The sequence below is a fragment of the Castanea sativa genome, chromosome 7 (assembly GCF_040712315.1).
Source record: "Castanea sativa cultivar Marrone di Chiusa Pesio chromosome 7, ASM4071231v1".
NCBI classification, from domain to species: domain Eukaryota; kingdom Viridiplantae; phylum Streptophyta; class Magnoliopsida; order Fagales; family Fagaceae; genus Castanea; species Castanea sativa.
In genome coordinates this window covers 13,634,009-13,650,486 of record NC_134019.1, presented here as the reverse complement: position 1 = coordinate 13,650,486, position 16,478 = coordinate 13,634,009, and the positions used below count along the sequence as shown (strand labels likewise).

Here is a 16,478-nt window from a genome sequence, read left to right as displayed (position 1 = left end):
TAAACTGTGGGATGTGTGCTATATTATGTAATCTATGCTTCTTTAAAGATTACCTTGAAAAATAAATCTAGAACTTTCATTGTTTACCGAAACACCCGAAATAGACCGAAATGACCCGAAATTTTTTCCGAAGTAGAATAGAGTGGGTTACTGTTCTGGTTTGTTTACCAGCACGGTATTTTTCGGCCGTTGTAGCCAGAATGGAATGAAATTAATAATATTGAATCAAACCTAATTACCTAAAGGCTAAAAAGATATAAGATTGTGTAATTTATGCTTTCTAAGGAACACCTTAAACAAATTTCTTGGAGCCGTTACTGATAAAACATTTGTTTTTTTCATTTCGAAAGACTTGTATATTATGCCGTAGCCTTTAGCCATTATGTTTTTTGCTTTTTAACCATGATGGTGTGCTTAGGAATAATTTATTTAGTTAAAATTAAAAAAAATTTATTGAAAATATAGAAAATAAAAAATTTAAAATAAATCGAATACTATAATAAAACTCATAAAAAATATAAAAAATTACAATAAAACCTATAATAATAGTAAAAATAAGATAAAATTAGAAATAAACTAAAAATTTCACCCATGCCTAACGACCTCTAAGTTGACTTCATAAGTATGCACCTTCACTTCACCTAGCTAGCTTCAATTCATCAATTGTATTTGTGGTGTTAGTGGAATCCGTATCTTTTTGTCTTCTCATGCGGAATTGCGGATGTCCATGCATGTATAATAATATTTACTAGTTTTGATTTTTTTTTTTAAATGAATAAATATTGATTTAATTTTTTTTTTATACATGAAATAAGTGGACGACTCGACTCCAGAGCACTTTCCCTTCACCTAGCTACTAGCTTCAATGCTTTTACATCACTTTTCTTGACATATTTGTGGTGTTAATATAGAGCACAAGGAAAACTAAGGGCTTCGTTTGGTATTGAGTAATATTTGTAATTTTTTGAAACACGTGTGAGTGTAAAAATGTATAAAAATATGTGTAATGTTGTTTAAAAATTGAAAATGTGTATTAAATGTGCTCTACCAAATGGTGCCTAAACATGCTCTTGATTTTTTTTTCCCTTTTTTTGGTTGAGAATCAACATCTTCTTGATTTTGAAAACACAAGAAAATTATTATTTTTTAAATATATATTCATAAAAACAAATTTTAGAGGAAAAAAAATAGTTATCAAACATATCCTAAGATTTTTCTCTCTTAAAATTTCAAAACTTGATTAAAATTATTTTTAGAGATATTCTACAAGAGGCTAAACATGGCTGTATGTACAACTTAATCAAGAATTAATGAATTATATGTAAATTATATATAATAAAGGCAAATTTGATACATTGAATGAGTGATTATATGCTAATAATATATTTTTTATGAAATACAAAAAATTAGAATAGAATAACTAATCATATGTGAGTAACCAATAATCATTATAGTAATTAATACATGGAGTGACTTAATTGACAATTTTTATGTTTTATTGGTTCCTAAAACATGCATGCATGAAAATATCATCATATTTGAGCTGGAATATTAAATGCATAAAATAGAATTTTATCCCATAAACGTGAGAAATGTTTATTAGAATTCTATCCAATAAATACTGCAATCAATAAAAGAAATTGTAATCATAAATGTAGTAACACTTTAATTATAACTAAAAAATGCTAAAGATATTATTAAATTTTACAAACTGACATATTATCACAAATCAACGTGACAAGAAATAAACTAAACAAATTTGATTACTTATTACATGTTAACGTATCACTAAATCACAAAACAGTAACACTTTGTATTCCAGCACACAGTTTTGTTAAGAGTCAAAAGTGTGTTGATGACCAGTCAAGAGTCAAAAGTTTTGTCAAGAGTCAAGAGCTCAAAAGTGTGTTGATGACCAGTCTCAAAGTGTGAAAACTGGAAATTTAATGGGGGTGTACGTGCTCCCTCCCATAGTGTCCAACAACAGATCGAGAAATTTCATGTTGTTGAATCAAATGTGTGGCCGAGAGCAAAAGAATTAAAAATATGATAAATATCTGACCTCACCATCCCAACGTCAACACAAATTATTGCTATATTCATGATAGATTCTACAGCATATTTTCAGAATCTTTGAAGTGTTTTTGTTTTTTAACCATGAAGTCGACTCCATAGTCCATAGCACTTTCACTTCACCTATCTGGCTTCAATTGTGGTGCTAATCGAATCCGTTCTTTTTGCTTCTCATGCGAATGTAAATGCATCTATAAATAATGTATTTTCTAGTTTTTATTTTTTTTTTTTTTTTTTTTTTTTATAAATGAATAGGTATTGTTGATTCATTGCTAAGAGCATTTGTATTTACTAGTTTTGATTTTTTTTTTTAATGAATAAATATTGATTTAAGTTTTTTGTTATTTAGCTATGAAGTAAGTTGAAGACTTTTTTTTTTTTTTTTGGTAAACAGGGGAATTCATTTAACTAAAAACCAGCAACAAGAGCGTAGAAACGCTCATAAACAGTTCCAACAACATCCAAATTAACCAACATCAAAACATAAGGGGGGGGAAGAAAAAATAGCAAAATCATCAATGAGCCGAGCACCCCGACGAGCAAGTGCATCCGCACACATATTTGCCTCCATAAAATAGTGAAGGATTCTAACTCTAGGGACTTGCTTGAGTCTTTCTTTGCAATCTGCAACCAGAACATCATTGTCATTCAAGCCCAGGTTCTCTTTTTCCAAAACATCCACTACTAATTTTGCATCCAATTTCACCTCCACAGCAAGCAGCCTTAGATTGATGCAAATGTTCATTCCGTCTCTCAAAGCCCATAACTCCATCGCAACACTTGTAGTACACCCAATAGCTCTTGCATAGCCTGAAACCCGCTCCACATTAGAATTTCTTATGATACCTCCTCCACTAGCAAGTCCGGGATTGCCAAGAGAAGAACCATCAGAATTCAATTTATACCAATTGGCTGGTGGTCTAATCAACTGCACATTAATAACTAACCTGGTTCTTTTCAATTTTCTGCTAGGACCGAGGAAGGCAAATTCTTTTGCTCTAGCAATTGTTTCCGAGTCTGTGAGTCTATTGGGGGTCTCATTTTTTAATACTACTATGTTCCTATGAAGCCATAGATTCCAAACTCCAAAGGAGAAGATGATGCCCCATGGGATCCCAGTCACAGATGGTTGCTGGGCTTGACAGTTTAATCTCAGCCAATCTTCCATACTAACGTCAAAGAATATGTTTGATTGAATTAGAGGAGACAATGCATTCCAAAAAGCACGTGCTGTTTAATAATCTCTCAACAAATGAATGATGGATTCTGGAGCTATATTGCATAAGGGACAGTCCACAGTAGTGTTAATACCTCTTTCAGCAAGTACTTCTCGGACTGGGATACTCCGATGAGTGCATTGTCATAAGAAACACCTAATCTCTGGTAGTGTGCAAACCTTCCAAACCCAATTTCCAGTGAATTTTTGCTGCTGGGAGGAGTCTGCAACCCAACCGAGCTAGCCTGTAAGCCTCCTTACTATCAAAGTCACCGTAAAGTGAAGAATGCCAAGAAATCCAATCCACCCCAGTTGCAGAGAGGGGAAAGGGTGTAGCTTTAATTTTCTGAAGTAATGGGGAAGGGAAAACAAAAGACAGGCAATCCCAATTCCAGCTATTTAGACATACCACATCTTTGAGGAGAAGGTTATCTTCCCCTTTATTTAGGGGGCCTTCAATGGAAGTTCTAATGGGTCCCTCATTCATCCACTTATTATACCAGAAGGAGAGGATGCTATCCTTTCCTGCTATCCATTTTATACCCTTCTTGAACATTGTTTCTCCTTTTCTCATAGCAGCCCAAGTGACAGAACAGGCTTTAAGTTTGAAAGTAGTAGGTCTTTGCCTATTTGCATACTTGTGGGATAGGACACGGGCCCAAAGGTTGTCTTTCTCTTGGTGAAGCCACCAATTAAGTTTGGCTAAAAGAGCAGTGTTCTTTTCCTTGGCTGATTGCAAACCCAACCCTCCTTCTTTCTTTGACTTGGTAATCTTCCTCCAATTTACCAAATGCAACTTTTTCTTAATCTCTGTGGAACCCTATATAAAATTCCAACACAGCTTGTCTATGCTTTGGGTGATCTTGGGGGGAAGAGCTACACACTGCATTGTATAATATGGTATGGTTGAAATAGTAGCTTAGGTGAGGACAAGTCTCCCTGCAAAGGAGAGAAGATGTGATTTCCATCCTGCTAAACGGCTCTACATCTGCTCAATTACAGCCCCAAAGTCCTAAGGAATGGAAGTGTGCTTGATCGGAAATCCGAGATATTTCCCAAGAGATGGGGTGGACCAGAACTCCAAGATTTCACAAAGTTCATCCCTACAGTGTTATGAGACATTGGGGGAGAAGAACACCCGGGATTGTTCATTGCTGATTTTTTGGCCTGATAAAGCGCAGAAGGTGTCTAAGGCATCTCTTACAGCCATGCAATTCTTCCTATCTTCCTTAGCAAATAACATAAGATCATCTGCAAAAAAGAGATGAGAGAAGGCAATACCCCCCTCTGGAAGCAATAATTGGATCCCAAAGGTTAGCTTTGCATTTTTCAGTAATAAGGGTTGCAAGGATTTCCATGCATAGTGTTAGGATTTGTGCCCTTAAATGCTATTGTATGATGCTATGTATGATATTATGTATGACATGATGTATGACTTAAAATTGTGATTGATAAAGTTATTTTATTATTATCTAAAATAATGGTAACATGAATATGAGACATTATCATATAGTCCATGAGATGCATTGTACATGATTTATGTAAAAAGTCACAGAAGATGTAAATCACAAGTTCTTTGTAAACTCAGAATTTATAGTTTGTATTCGGTGATGAAATTGGGCATTTCATCTGCAAAGACTATAACGTGTCAACTAAGATGATTTGTCTTGATCATGGAAGTGGAGACTTCTAGTTGATATGTTGATATGTTTTAAGAGTTAAAACATATCAACAGACCGCCATGAGATTTATTATTCTCCTATTCGACTATCAAATGAATAATAAATCTCATGACTTCTATTTGCATGAACTCTTAATCCCGAGAGAATAATGGACCTATCATGAAGTGTAGGTTGCTTTGATATATCGTGAGTGAGATCTCAAGTTGACGGTCAAAACCCTCAAGCATGTTGGGCAGCCACATTTAGTGTTGATAGAACATATATTCTCAAGATGGAATTCATAATCTCTTGATAGAGATATAAAATATTCCCTTGAGATAAGTTTAATAGTTTCAGTTATTCAGAAAGTTAGGCCTAACCACTTTAGTAAGAAATTACTAAAGTATATATTTATGAAATTTGATTTCATAAATATATAATGAATAACTTTAAAGAATTAAACCGGGTACTCAAGGATAAGATGTAGTAATTTACAAAGTGGCAGTCTACATTTATGACTTTGTGTTACTACGAATATTTTATGAAGGGGTTACGTGTATAATAAAGTCTTGGGATATAATTTATTAATAAGGCCTAGAGTGCAATTATATTTATATAGTGGTATTAAATATAATTAATGGTAACTTTTGACTTGTCAAGAATTGACGGAAAAGCCCAAGGCCCATTGGAGCTAGTGTCTTATTGGTCCCTTTTGGTCCCACTCCAAGCCACACACTAAAGCCCAATTGGAAAGGCCCAATAGGCCAGCCCAATTAGATAATCAGTTAGTTATAAAGGGAGAAACATACAGAATTTTTATTAGAAGAGATTAGAAAAGAAAAAAAAACGGTGTGTGAGAGAGTGTGAGACACACTTTCATTCTCCCTTGAAAATTGATTAAGAGACCACACATCTTGGGCGTAAAGTGGAATTGGAGTGAAGATTAAAAGTGTTCCCAAGTGCTTCTAATCTTTGTTTTGAATTTCTCCACACCAAGGTACGCCATCTTGTTCTTAAATTCTGAAATTTATGTAGTGCACGTTATCAATCATGAATGAAATAGATCCTAGTTCGTTGCTTCCGCTGTGGGTTTTGCATGAGATGCAAAACCAGAATTTTTACTTCAATTGGTATCAGAGCCAGGTTTTCATATCATGATTCTATAGCGTGTGATTGATTATTAGAATTTAAGAAAACCGATATCTTTGTGTTTTCAAATTTCTACATAAAGAAGTTGTTCCATAAATTTTGTGTGCATTGATAAATATATGTGATGTATTGTTCTGCATGTGCACGGATTGGTCATTGATTCTATAACCATTAATGGAAGAATATGATTGAATGTTAATGTTTTATAGCCATTGAAATATGTATGGGCACATTCAAAATGATAACCACTTTTTACATTCTATACATGTTCCATATAGATGGGTAGGTGGTCATTGAAATGGATGGTAGTTATTTAAAAAAAAAAACAACTACCATTTCATTATATTAACTTCCAATTGGTACGTATGCATGGCACCTTTTGGATTATCAATGCATGGTAGTTATTGATTGGTAGTTATGCATTTGTCAAAAAAAAAAAACCCTTGAATTGTCTTGCACCGTTTGGCTTGGAGTGATTGCTTGGAATTGGTGCATGACATAAATATCTTGCATGTGTTCCACGGATGGATTCTTGCTTTACATGGCTTGCATGTTTTTGAATGTGGGTTGACTATTCAAAATCTTGAATTTGCACACCAAATTTTCAACCGTGGGCCATACTATATATAATATATATATATATATATGTAAAGTACATATATATATATATATAGGTATATTATATTATATATATATATAGTGTAATAAATATTTATTACATATATTAATTTGTATATTATATTATATATAATATAATATGGATTTTTATATGTAATAAGAATTTTTATTACGTTATATATATATATATATATATATATATTTATATGTGTTAATGCTAGTTTAATGAAATTTATTCCTAATTAGATTAGGATTATTTTTTTTAACGTGTCTAGCATTATTATAGTTCTTGATCTTAAAAACCTTTATTTTAAAATATCTAGTGGGAGAGAGATTCAAGGGTTGGATCTCACGGCCTCCATTGTTGGTTCATAGTAGTGTGAAATATATACTTTGTCTTTGCCTCGAGCTTAGCATTCCATGCGGAGAGTATTTATTTCATGGCCCTACAAGATTGAATTTCTTGGTTTATAGTGGTTTGATAAACACCTTGTCTTAGCTTCGAGCTTTGCATTCCATGCGGATGGTGTTTTATCATGGTACTACAAAATAAGCCTGTTAAAGGGATGAGATGTGGTTACACATGATTCTAGACAATGGCTTACACTAGACTAAGTATTTTAGTATCCTCTATGCTGAGTTCTTACTATTATTTCTTAAAGGCTAAATATAAAACGGCATATTATTAGTGTTTGATAAGAGTTATCATGATAGCACTAATAATGAGAATAGTTCTCAATCAATCATAGTATTTTATGTTCACTCTATGCTAAGGGATATTGAATATGAGATTGGGTTGTCATTGCATATATTATTTTATGGTTTTATTAAGGTTCCATATTATATGCTTTTATGCTAAATTGATAATGTCCAATTTACTTATTATATTCATGTTTATTATTTTCAGATTTTGTCATGGCATCATTTAGCCCACTTGTTTCTATTCTTAACCAAAACAAACTGACTGGATCCAACTATGTTGACTGGAAAAGAAATTTGGACATTGTTCTTACTGTTGAAGAGCACAAGTAGGTGCTTACTCAACCATGTCCTAACTTTCCTTCATTAGATGCTCCTCTTGAGGAAAAACAACGATATGATCGTTGGCAGAAATCTAATGAGATGGCCAAGTGCTACATCCTAGCATCTATCTCAAATGTTCTACAGCATCAAATGCAGGATGTACAACTTGCTTCGGATATAATGCATAGTCTGAAGGAGATGTTTGGTGAGCAAGGCCGTTCTGCGAGGTAAGAAACCATGAGGCAAATTTATAATACCAAAATGGCTGCAGGAAGTTCAGTGAGGGAGCATTGTCTTAGTATGATTGCTAATCTGAACACATTAGAAGTTTTAGGTGCCGACATTGATGGAGAATCCCAAGTGGATATGATACTCTAGTCACTACCAGAATCATTCAAGGAATTCAGACTCAATTATAATATGAACAAAAAAATTTATTCTTTGTCTGAATTAATGAATGAGTTAATGGCGGCGGAAGGCATCCTTGGTACTTCTAGTGTTGAAGCCAATGTGGGTGAAACTTCTACTTCTCAACCTAAGTTGAAAGGCAAGGGTAAGAAGAAGAAGAAGAAGAAGAAGAAGAAGAAGAAGAAGAAGAAGGACTTTACTAAGAATGGTGGTAAACAAATTGCCTTAGGAGTTACCAACAAAGGAAAGAAAACCAAAGGAAAGTGTTTCCATTGTGGCGAGAAAGGACATTGGAAGAGGAATTGTCCAACATACAAGGCTACCAAGAATAAGGGTATGAAAAGTTCATTTCTTCTTGAAATATGTTTGGTACAGAAGCCAACAGATTCCTGGTGTGTGGATTCAGGTTGTACTAATCATATCTGCAATTCTTTGCAGGGGTACCAAGAGACCAGAAAGTTGAATGAGGGAGAACTATTTCTTACTTTGGCTGATGGGAGCAAGATTCCGGTTGAAGCTGTTGGAGTGTTTAATTTGTGTTTTAAGTCTAGAGTTTTAATATTAGAAGACTGTTTGTATGTACCTAATATTCGTAGGAATTTAATTTCTGCAACTTACTTAGGTAAACATGGATATTGTGTTATCCTGAAAGACAATGTTGTAATAAAGAAGGATAAAGTGTTTATCTGTTCTGGCAATATTGTGGATGGTCTTTATATTTTAACTCCTGATAAGCATGAATTATACAATTCTGAATTAGATAGTAACTCTCATGTGAAATCATTAAAGAGAAAGTTTCCTTCTACTAGTGATGCATATCTGTGGCACTTGCGTTTAGGTCATATTAATTCAAATAGGATTCAAAGACTAATCAAAGATGGACTTTTACAGCCCATGGACTTTGATGGTTTTCCAGTTTGCGAATCTTGTTTGGAAGGTAAGATGACCAAACGACCTTTTAATGCAAAAGGTAGAAGAGCGCAAGATTTGCTAGAACTAGTACATTCAGATGTATGTGGTCCTATGTCAATCCAAGCAAGAGGTGGCTATGAGTATTTCATTACTTTCACTGATGATTACTCTAGATTTGGTTATGTGTACCTAATGAAACGGAAGTCCGAAGCCTTTGAAAAGTTCAAAGAGTTTAGGGCTGAAAGTGAGAATCAATTGGGTAAACACATAAAGGCCATTCGATCTGATCGAAGTGGCGAATACCTTCTTGGTGATTTTAAGGATTACTTGACTGAAAATGGGATTATATCCCAGTTAACTGCACCTAGAACTTCACAACAAAATGGTGTAGCAGAAAGAATGAATAGGACTCTTTTAGATACGGTTAGGTCCATGTTGAGTTATTCGACTTTACCAATTTCTTTTTGGGGATATGCATTAAATACTGCAATGTATCTTCTGAATTTAGTACCTTCGAAGTCTATTCCTAAAACACCTGTAGAGTTGTGGAATGGGCGTAAGCCTAGTATGAGACATCTCCACATTTGGAGTTGTCCAGCACATGTGTTGAAAGGAAAGTCTAACAAGTTACAGTCTAAAACAGAAGTGGTATTTTTTGTAGGGTATCCAAAAGAAACAGTTGAAGGTTTATTCTATAGTCATAAGGATAATAAAGTGTTTGTTAGCACAAATGCCAAATTCTTGGAAAATGACTATATGAATAATTTTACTCCTAGAAGTAGAGTTGTCTTGGCTGAAATGAATGAACCTGTAGTTGAACAACCAATGGATGAAACTAGGGATGATGTGACTGTATTAGATACACCACTAGATACTACTCGTGAGATGTCTAGTACACAGGTGCCTCGTCGTAGTGGGAGAATTGTTCGGCCTCCTATAAGATTCGTAGGTTTAGGAGAAACTTATGAGGCTATTTCAGAAGAGGCTGAATCGGATCCTTACACTTATGATGAAGCAATAAATAATATAGATGCATATCATTGGGTCCAAGCTATGAAATCTGAATTGGATTCTATGGATTCCAATTATGTATGGGATCTTGTAAAGGCGCCTAATGGCATTAAACCTGTTGGTTGCAAATGGGTTTACAAGAGAAAGAGAGGGATAGATGGAAAGGTTGAAACCTTTAAAGCAAGACTAGTGGCGAAAGGGTATACACAAAAAGAAGGTATTGATTATGATGAAACTTTTTCACAAGAGCCATGCTTAAATCTATCAGAATTCTCTTATCCATTGCTGCTCATTATGATTATGAGATTTGGCAAATGGATGTCAAGACTGCATTTCTTAATGGCAATCTTGAAGAAGAAATATACATGTTGCAACCAGAAGGTTTCATAGCGAAAAACCAAGAGCATATGGTATGCAAGTTGAATAGGTCCATTTATGGACTTAAACAAGCATCTAGGTCATGGAACATCAGATTTGATCAAGCAATCAAGTCATTTGGTTTTAAACAAAATCTTGATGAACCATGTGTGTACAAAAGACATCGAGACAAAGTAGTAATGTTCCTAGTGCTTTATGTTGATGATATTCTACTCATTAGGAATGATGTAGGGGTAATGTCATCGGTTAAAGTTTGGTTGTCAAGCCAATTTGATATGAAGGACTTGGGTGAGGCTAACTTTATTCTAAGGATCAAGCTTTGGCGAGATCGCAAGAATAAGATGTTAGGCTTATCACAAGCTAGATATATAGATAAGGTTCTAGAACGGTTTAGCATGCAAAATTCCAAGAAAGGATTGCTTCCTTTTAGACATGGAGTTCCTCTGTCTGATGACCAAAGGCCTAAGACTCAAGAGGAAGAAAATATGATGAGACAAGTTCCTTATGCTTCCGCAAATGGGAAGTCTCATGTATGCCATGCTTTGTACTAGACCAGATATTTGTTATTCAATCTGGCATGGTCACCGATATCAATCAAATCCAGACTAAAACATTGGCAAGCTGGAAAAGCATATTCTCAAGTATCTTAGGAGAACGAGAGATTATATTCTTGTTTACCATACTGAGCATTTGATTCCCATTTGCTATACAGATGCACTTTAGTCGATCTAGATTTCAGAAAATCCACTTCAGGATGTGTTTTCACCTTGGGAGGTGGAGCCATAAGTTGGAGGAGCGTTAAGCAATCTTGTATTGCGGACTCCACCATGGAAGCCGAGTACGTTGTTGCTTGTGAAGCAGCAAAGGAGGCTGTTTGGCTCAAGAAATTCCTTTCTAATCTTGGTGTTGTGAGAATGGAGCAAGTTCCCATCACATTGTTTTGTGACAATAGTGGAACGGTTGCACAATCCAAAGATCCAAGGAATCATAAGAAAGGAAAGCACATTGAGAGGAAGTACCACATCATTCAAGACATTGTTGCTCGTGGAGATGTTGTGGTAGCAAAGATTGAAAGTGCAAATAATCTAGCAGATCCTTTTACCAAAACCTTGCCTCAAAGGACTTTCGAGTCACATTTGGAGGGAATGGGAGTTAAATTAGTGCACAATAGTCTTTAGGAAAGTGAGAGATTGTTAGGATTTGTGCCATTGAATCCTATTGTATGATGCTGTGTATGATATTATGTATGACATGATGTATGACTTAATATTGTGATTGATAAAGTTATTTTATTATTATCTAAAATAATGGTAACATGAATATGGGACATTATCATATAGTCCATGAGATGCATTGTATGTGATTTATGTGAAAAGTCACAAAAGATGTAAATCACAAGTTCTTTGTAAACTCAGAATTTATAGTTCGTAGTCGGTGATGAAATTGGGCATTTCATCTGCGAAGACTATAACGTGTCAACTAAGATGATTTGTTTTGATCATGGAAGTGGAGACTTCTAGTTGATATGTTGATATGTTTTAAGAGTTAAAACATATTGAACAGGACCGCTGTGAGATTTATTATTCTCCTAATGATTGTCAAATGAATAATAAATCTCATGACTTCTATTTGCATGAACTCTTAATCCTGAGAGAATAATGGACCTGATCATGAAGTGTAAGTTGCTTTGATATATCAGGAGTGAGATCTGAAGTGACGGTCAAAACCTCAGTATGTTGGGCAGCCACATTTAGTGTTGATGGAACATATATTCTCAAGATGAAATTCATAGTCTCTTGATAGAGATATAAAATATTCCCTTGAGATAAGTTTAATGGTTTCAGTTATTCAGAAAGTTAGGCCTAACCACTTTAGTAAGAAATTACTAAAGTATATATTTATGAAATTTGATTTCATAAATATATAATGAATAACTTTAAAGAATTAAACCGGGTACTCAAGGATAAGATGTAGTAATTTACAAAGTGGCAGTCTACATTTATGACTTTGTGTTACTACGAATATTTTATGAAGGGGTTACGTGTATAATAAAGTCTTGGGATATAATTTATTAATAAGGCCTAGAGTGCAATTATATTTATATAGTGGTATTAAATATAATTAATGGTAACTTTTGACTTGTCAAGAGTTGACGGAAAAGCCCAAGGCCCATTGGAGCTAGTGTCTTATTGGTCCCTTTTGGTCCCACTCCAAGCCACACACTAAAGCCCAATTGGAAAGGCCCAATAGGCCAGCCCAATTAGATAATCAGTTAGTTATAAAGGGAGAAACATACAGAATTTTTATTAGAAGAGATTAGAAAAGAAAAAAAAAATGGTGTGTGAGAGAGTGTGAGACACACTTTCATTCTCCCTTGAAAATTGATTGAGAGACCACACATCTTGGGCGTAAAGTGGAATTGGAGTGAAGATTAAAAGTGTTCCCAAGTGCTTCTAATCTTTTTTTTGAATTTCTCCACACCAAGGTACGCCATCTTGTTCTTAAACTCTGAAATTTATGTAGTGCACGTTATCAATCATGAATGTAATAGATCCTAGTTCGTTGCTTCCGCTGTGGGTTTTGCATGAGATGCAAAACCAGAATTTTTCCTTCACATAATATGAACAAGTAAGGAGAGAGGGGACCATCTTGTCATATGCCCCTTGAAGGGAGAATAGGCTCAAGAGCTCCTCCATTAAAAAGAACAGAAATTGATGAAGAAGATACACAATTCATTATCAAGGAGATGAGATGCTTGGGAAATTTGAACAAAGCTAATGTATCTCTGATGAAGCTCCATTCGATGCGATCATAGGCCTTTTCCAAATCTATTTTGAAGGCCATCACTCCAACTCTGTCGTTTTTCTTTGACATGGAGTGGATTAATTCTTGAGCAATGATCGCATTATCCACTCCTTTCCTCCCGGGAACAAAGGCAGTTTGCAGAGGCGATCCTAATCCAACCAACAGAGGGCGAATATAGCCAACAATAATCTTAGTTACCACCTTATACACTGAGTTGCATAAATCAATTGGCTGATAATTGTTTAGTGTCTTAGGGCTTTTGCATTTAGGAATAAGGGTGATCAAAGTTCTATTCAGATATTCAGGAATTCGCCTGAGTGGAATATCTCTTTCACTTCACTTTTGACCGAATCCCCTACAATGAGCCAGAAACGTTGGAAAAAACCAGCATGTAAGTCATCCGGTCCAGGCGCTTTGTAAGGCTTAAGGGATCGAAGAGTAGCAAAGATTTCCATGTCATTAAATGGGAGATCGAGCCTTTCAATCTCTTCATTCTTCAAGGTACACTGCCAAAAGGGGGGATGCCACTCACCGAGAGATACACTAACCTGTGAAGAAGTAAATAACTCCATGAACCATTGTCTAATGAATGATGCAGCATCCTGTTCATCATTAAGCCAGTTACCCAATCTATCCTTCATGCTAGAAATGCGGTTCCTCCTTCTCTGCACAAGCGCTGAATTATGGAAGAAAGCTGTATTTCTTTCTCCCTCAACCACCCAAGTGTGCGAGCTTTCATGCTCCAAAATTCAGCCTCTAGTTTGGAAATTTCTTAAAGTCCAGCCTTAAGGGTCTTTTCAAGGTCAATTAGGAACTCGCTTGGCCTAACTCCCAATGCAATTTGAATGCCCTGAAGCCTAGCACATATTCTCCTCTTACAATGGAAAATATTTCCAAATTGGTCTCTGTTCCAAGCTTTAGCTTTTGAAATAAAGGAGGAGATGGTGTTGGGTAGAGTAACAGGTCTAACCCACGCCTCCCTTACAATTCTAGGGAAAGTGGAATGGGAGAGCCACTTCAGTTGGAAGCGAAATAGGCGAGGGAACCTGGCAGTAGGGCTGTTGTTAAGAGATAAAATAACCGAACTGTGATCAAAATGAGTTCTTTCTAGGTGTTTTACTTGAGCATTTGGATAATGAATATTCCACTCAGTATTCGCAAAAACTCTGTCTATTCTCTCTTGGATAAGATGGGTTAGCGGGCGATGATTTGACCAAGTGTATTTAGGACTAGTGAATCCCAAATCAATCATTCCACAATCATTTAGACATTCTTGAAATTTAAGAGCCCTATTGACATTAATTGGTCTCCCCCCAAATTTATTCTCACCAAGCAGAATTTCGTTGAAATTGCCTACTATAACCCAAGGCAAAGAATGAAGACCAGCTATAGTAGTCAGATTGTCCCATAATAGCCTCTTCTCCGCATACCTTGGGCTGGCATAGACAACAGATAACATCCAAGAAGCATTCAAAGACAAATCTTTCACTATGGCATGTATTTCTTGCTCTATGGAAGATAATACATTAACCTCCACTTGGGCAGAGTCCCAGAGCAACCACAAACCACCTGTAAAGCCAATATTATTGGCGTGAATTGCCCCATCAAATAGGAGCCTATCTGTGATGTCTTTAGCTTGCAGTACACTAACTTTGGTCTCAATCACAATCATAACAGCATGGTGATGAATCTAAACCATGTCCCTAACAATACTTTGAAAGAAGGGGTTAAGAGCACCCCGACAATTCCAAATTAAAATGCTCATATCTATCATAGATAACATTACAGAGGGAAAATCAATTGAAGGTGTTAGAAGTACCTTCATTGTCACAGAGCATCTCATCAGTCTCTTTATTGGAGTTCGCCAGCCGAGACTCATGAATTACTTCTACTTGAATTGGAGCAGATTCATTTAGTTCGTGATCTGGACCTAGGTTTTCCTCCTCCCCCTTATAGCTTGCTCTAAGTCTAGGATCAATGCCTTTCACAGAAGCGTTAAAGACATTTGTGATAGCCGAAGCCACCATCATTTCCATTCCTTCCTCAAAGCTTGTCTTATGATTGGATATCTCAAGGGAACCTTGACTACAATGAGTCCTTATAGGGTCTCATCATAGCCCAAAATTTTTTCCTTCGTCTTTGATTCTTCCTGTGTGAGCAAACTTTTCTCCGAGGAGGTGGCAAAAGTTTTCTCCATTGATCCTCCCGCTGTGAATAGCATATGGCTAGGGGCTAGTTTGGATAGTAAAGTGATAGCTTGATTTGGGGGGGTCGAGGAGATTTTACTTCCATTCTTACCTTCAAAGAGGTGTCGGTATTGCCCTTTCTTGGATCCAAGGTTACCTCGAGTGTGGTGTTTAGCCTTTTGATTCTGGATGGAGCTTGTGTTAGTCAACACAATGGCTTGAGAAGAGGGTTTGTCTTTAGGCTTTAGGGACTTAGTGCGATTTGCAACAGATGCACTATCTTGGGATGGGGTTTTGGCATTATGTGCTTTGTCCCTATCATAGCAAAAGGATGGATCAGACGCATGAGGTGTTGGGCTTGGAGTTTGGACATCGACAATTGATTGATGGCCCATTCCAATTTGGTCTTGTTGGACTGTTTCTTTCTTAGTTTTCTTGCTGACATTCCTTTTCCATGAAACTAAAACCCATGGCCCATATGCCTCATCAGTAGGGGCATCATGTTCTTGCGTGGTATGACTTTTCCTCTCTTCTTCCTTTTCACCATGAACCTTCGTAGCCCTAGTTGTGTATGGACAAGCTTCTTCCTTGTGCCCTATCTGCCCACAATTTTTGAAGTCTAACCTATTGATTGAAGACCGTGAAGTGTAGATTCGAAGTCTCGTCAAAGATTGAAGTGCAAGGGTGAGGGGATAAAGCTCATCATCATAGGTAACTAATGAACTTGCTCATTAACCACCTTCAGCAAAAACCAAAAATAGTTAGCACTAATAGCCAAATAAAATATTTCCGCCTAAAAGTGTTGGGAAATTTAGACCCCGATTGATAGAATTAACAAGTTTCAAACCCAAGTTGTTAATTACATTTATTATGAATAAACTTGTTAAAACAAACAAACATCAATATCATGTCAAAACTAAGTGTAGCAGAAAAATAAATAAGACAAGATATGATGATCTTTATGAAACCAACCAGTTTCACAGTAAAAAACCTGAGGGGAAACCTTCCCAAAAAGTAATCCACTATAGTAAAGAAAAA

General features: G+C 35.8%; 1 protein-coding gene across 1 annotated transcript; it reads right to left on the bottom strand.

Moving 5' to 3' along the window:
• Positions 1 to 14,026: 14,026 nt before the first annotated feature.
• On the bottom strand, positions 14,027 to 14,926 carry LOC142644001 (uncharacterized). Its single transcript, XM_075818694.1, has one exon. The coding sequence runs from the start codon at positions 14,924 to 14,926 to the stop codon at positions 14,027 to 14,029; it is 900 nt and encodes a 299-aa protein (XP_075674809.1).
• Between the last annotated feature and the right edge of the window lie 1,552 nt (positions 14,927 to 16,478).

Excerpts from the sequence above, each read along its gene's own strand:
- LOC142644001 (XM_075818694.1), bottom strand. The coding sequence starts at position 14,926 with ATGATTGTGATTGAGACCAAAGTTAGTGTACTGCAAGCTAAAGACATC.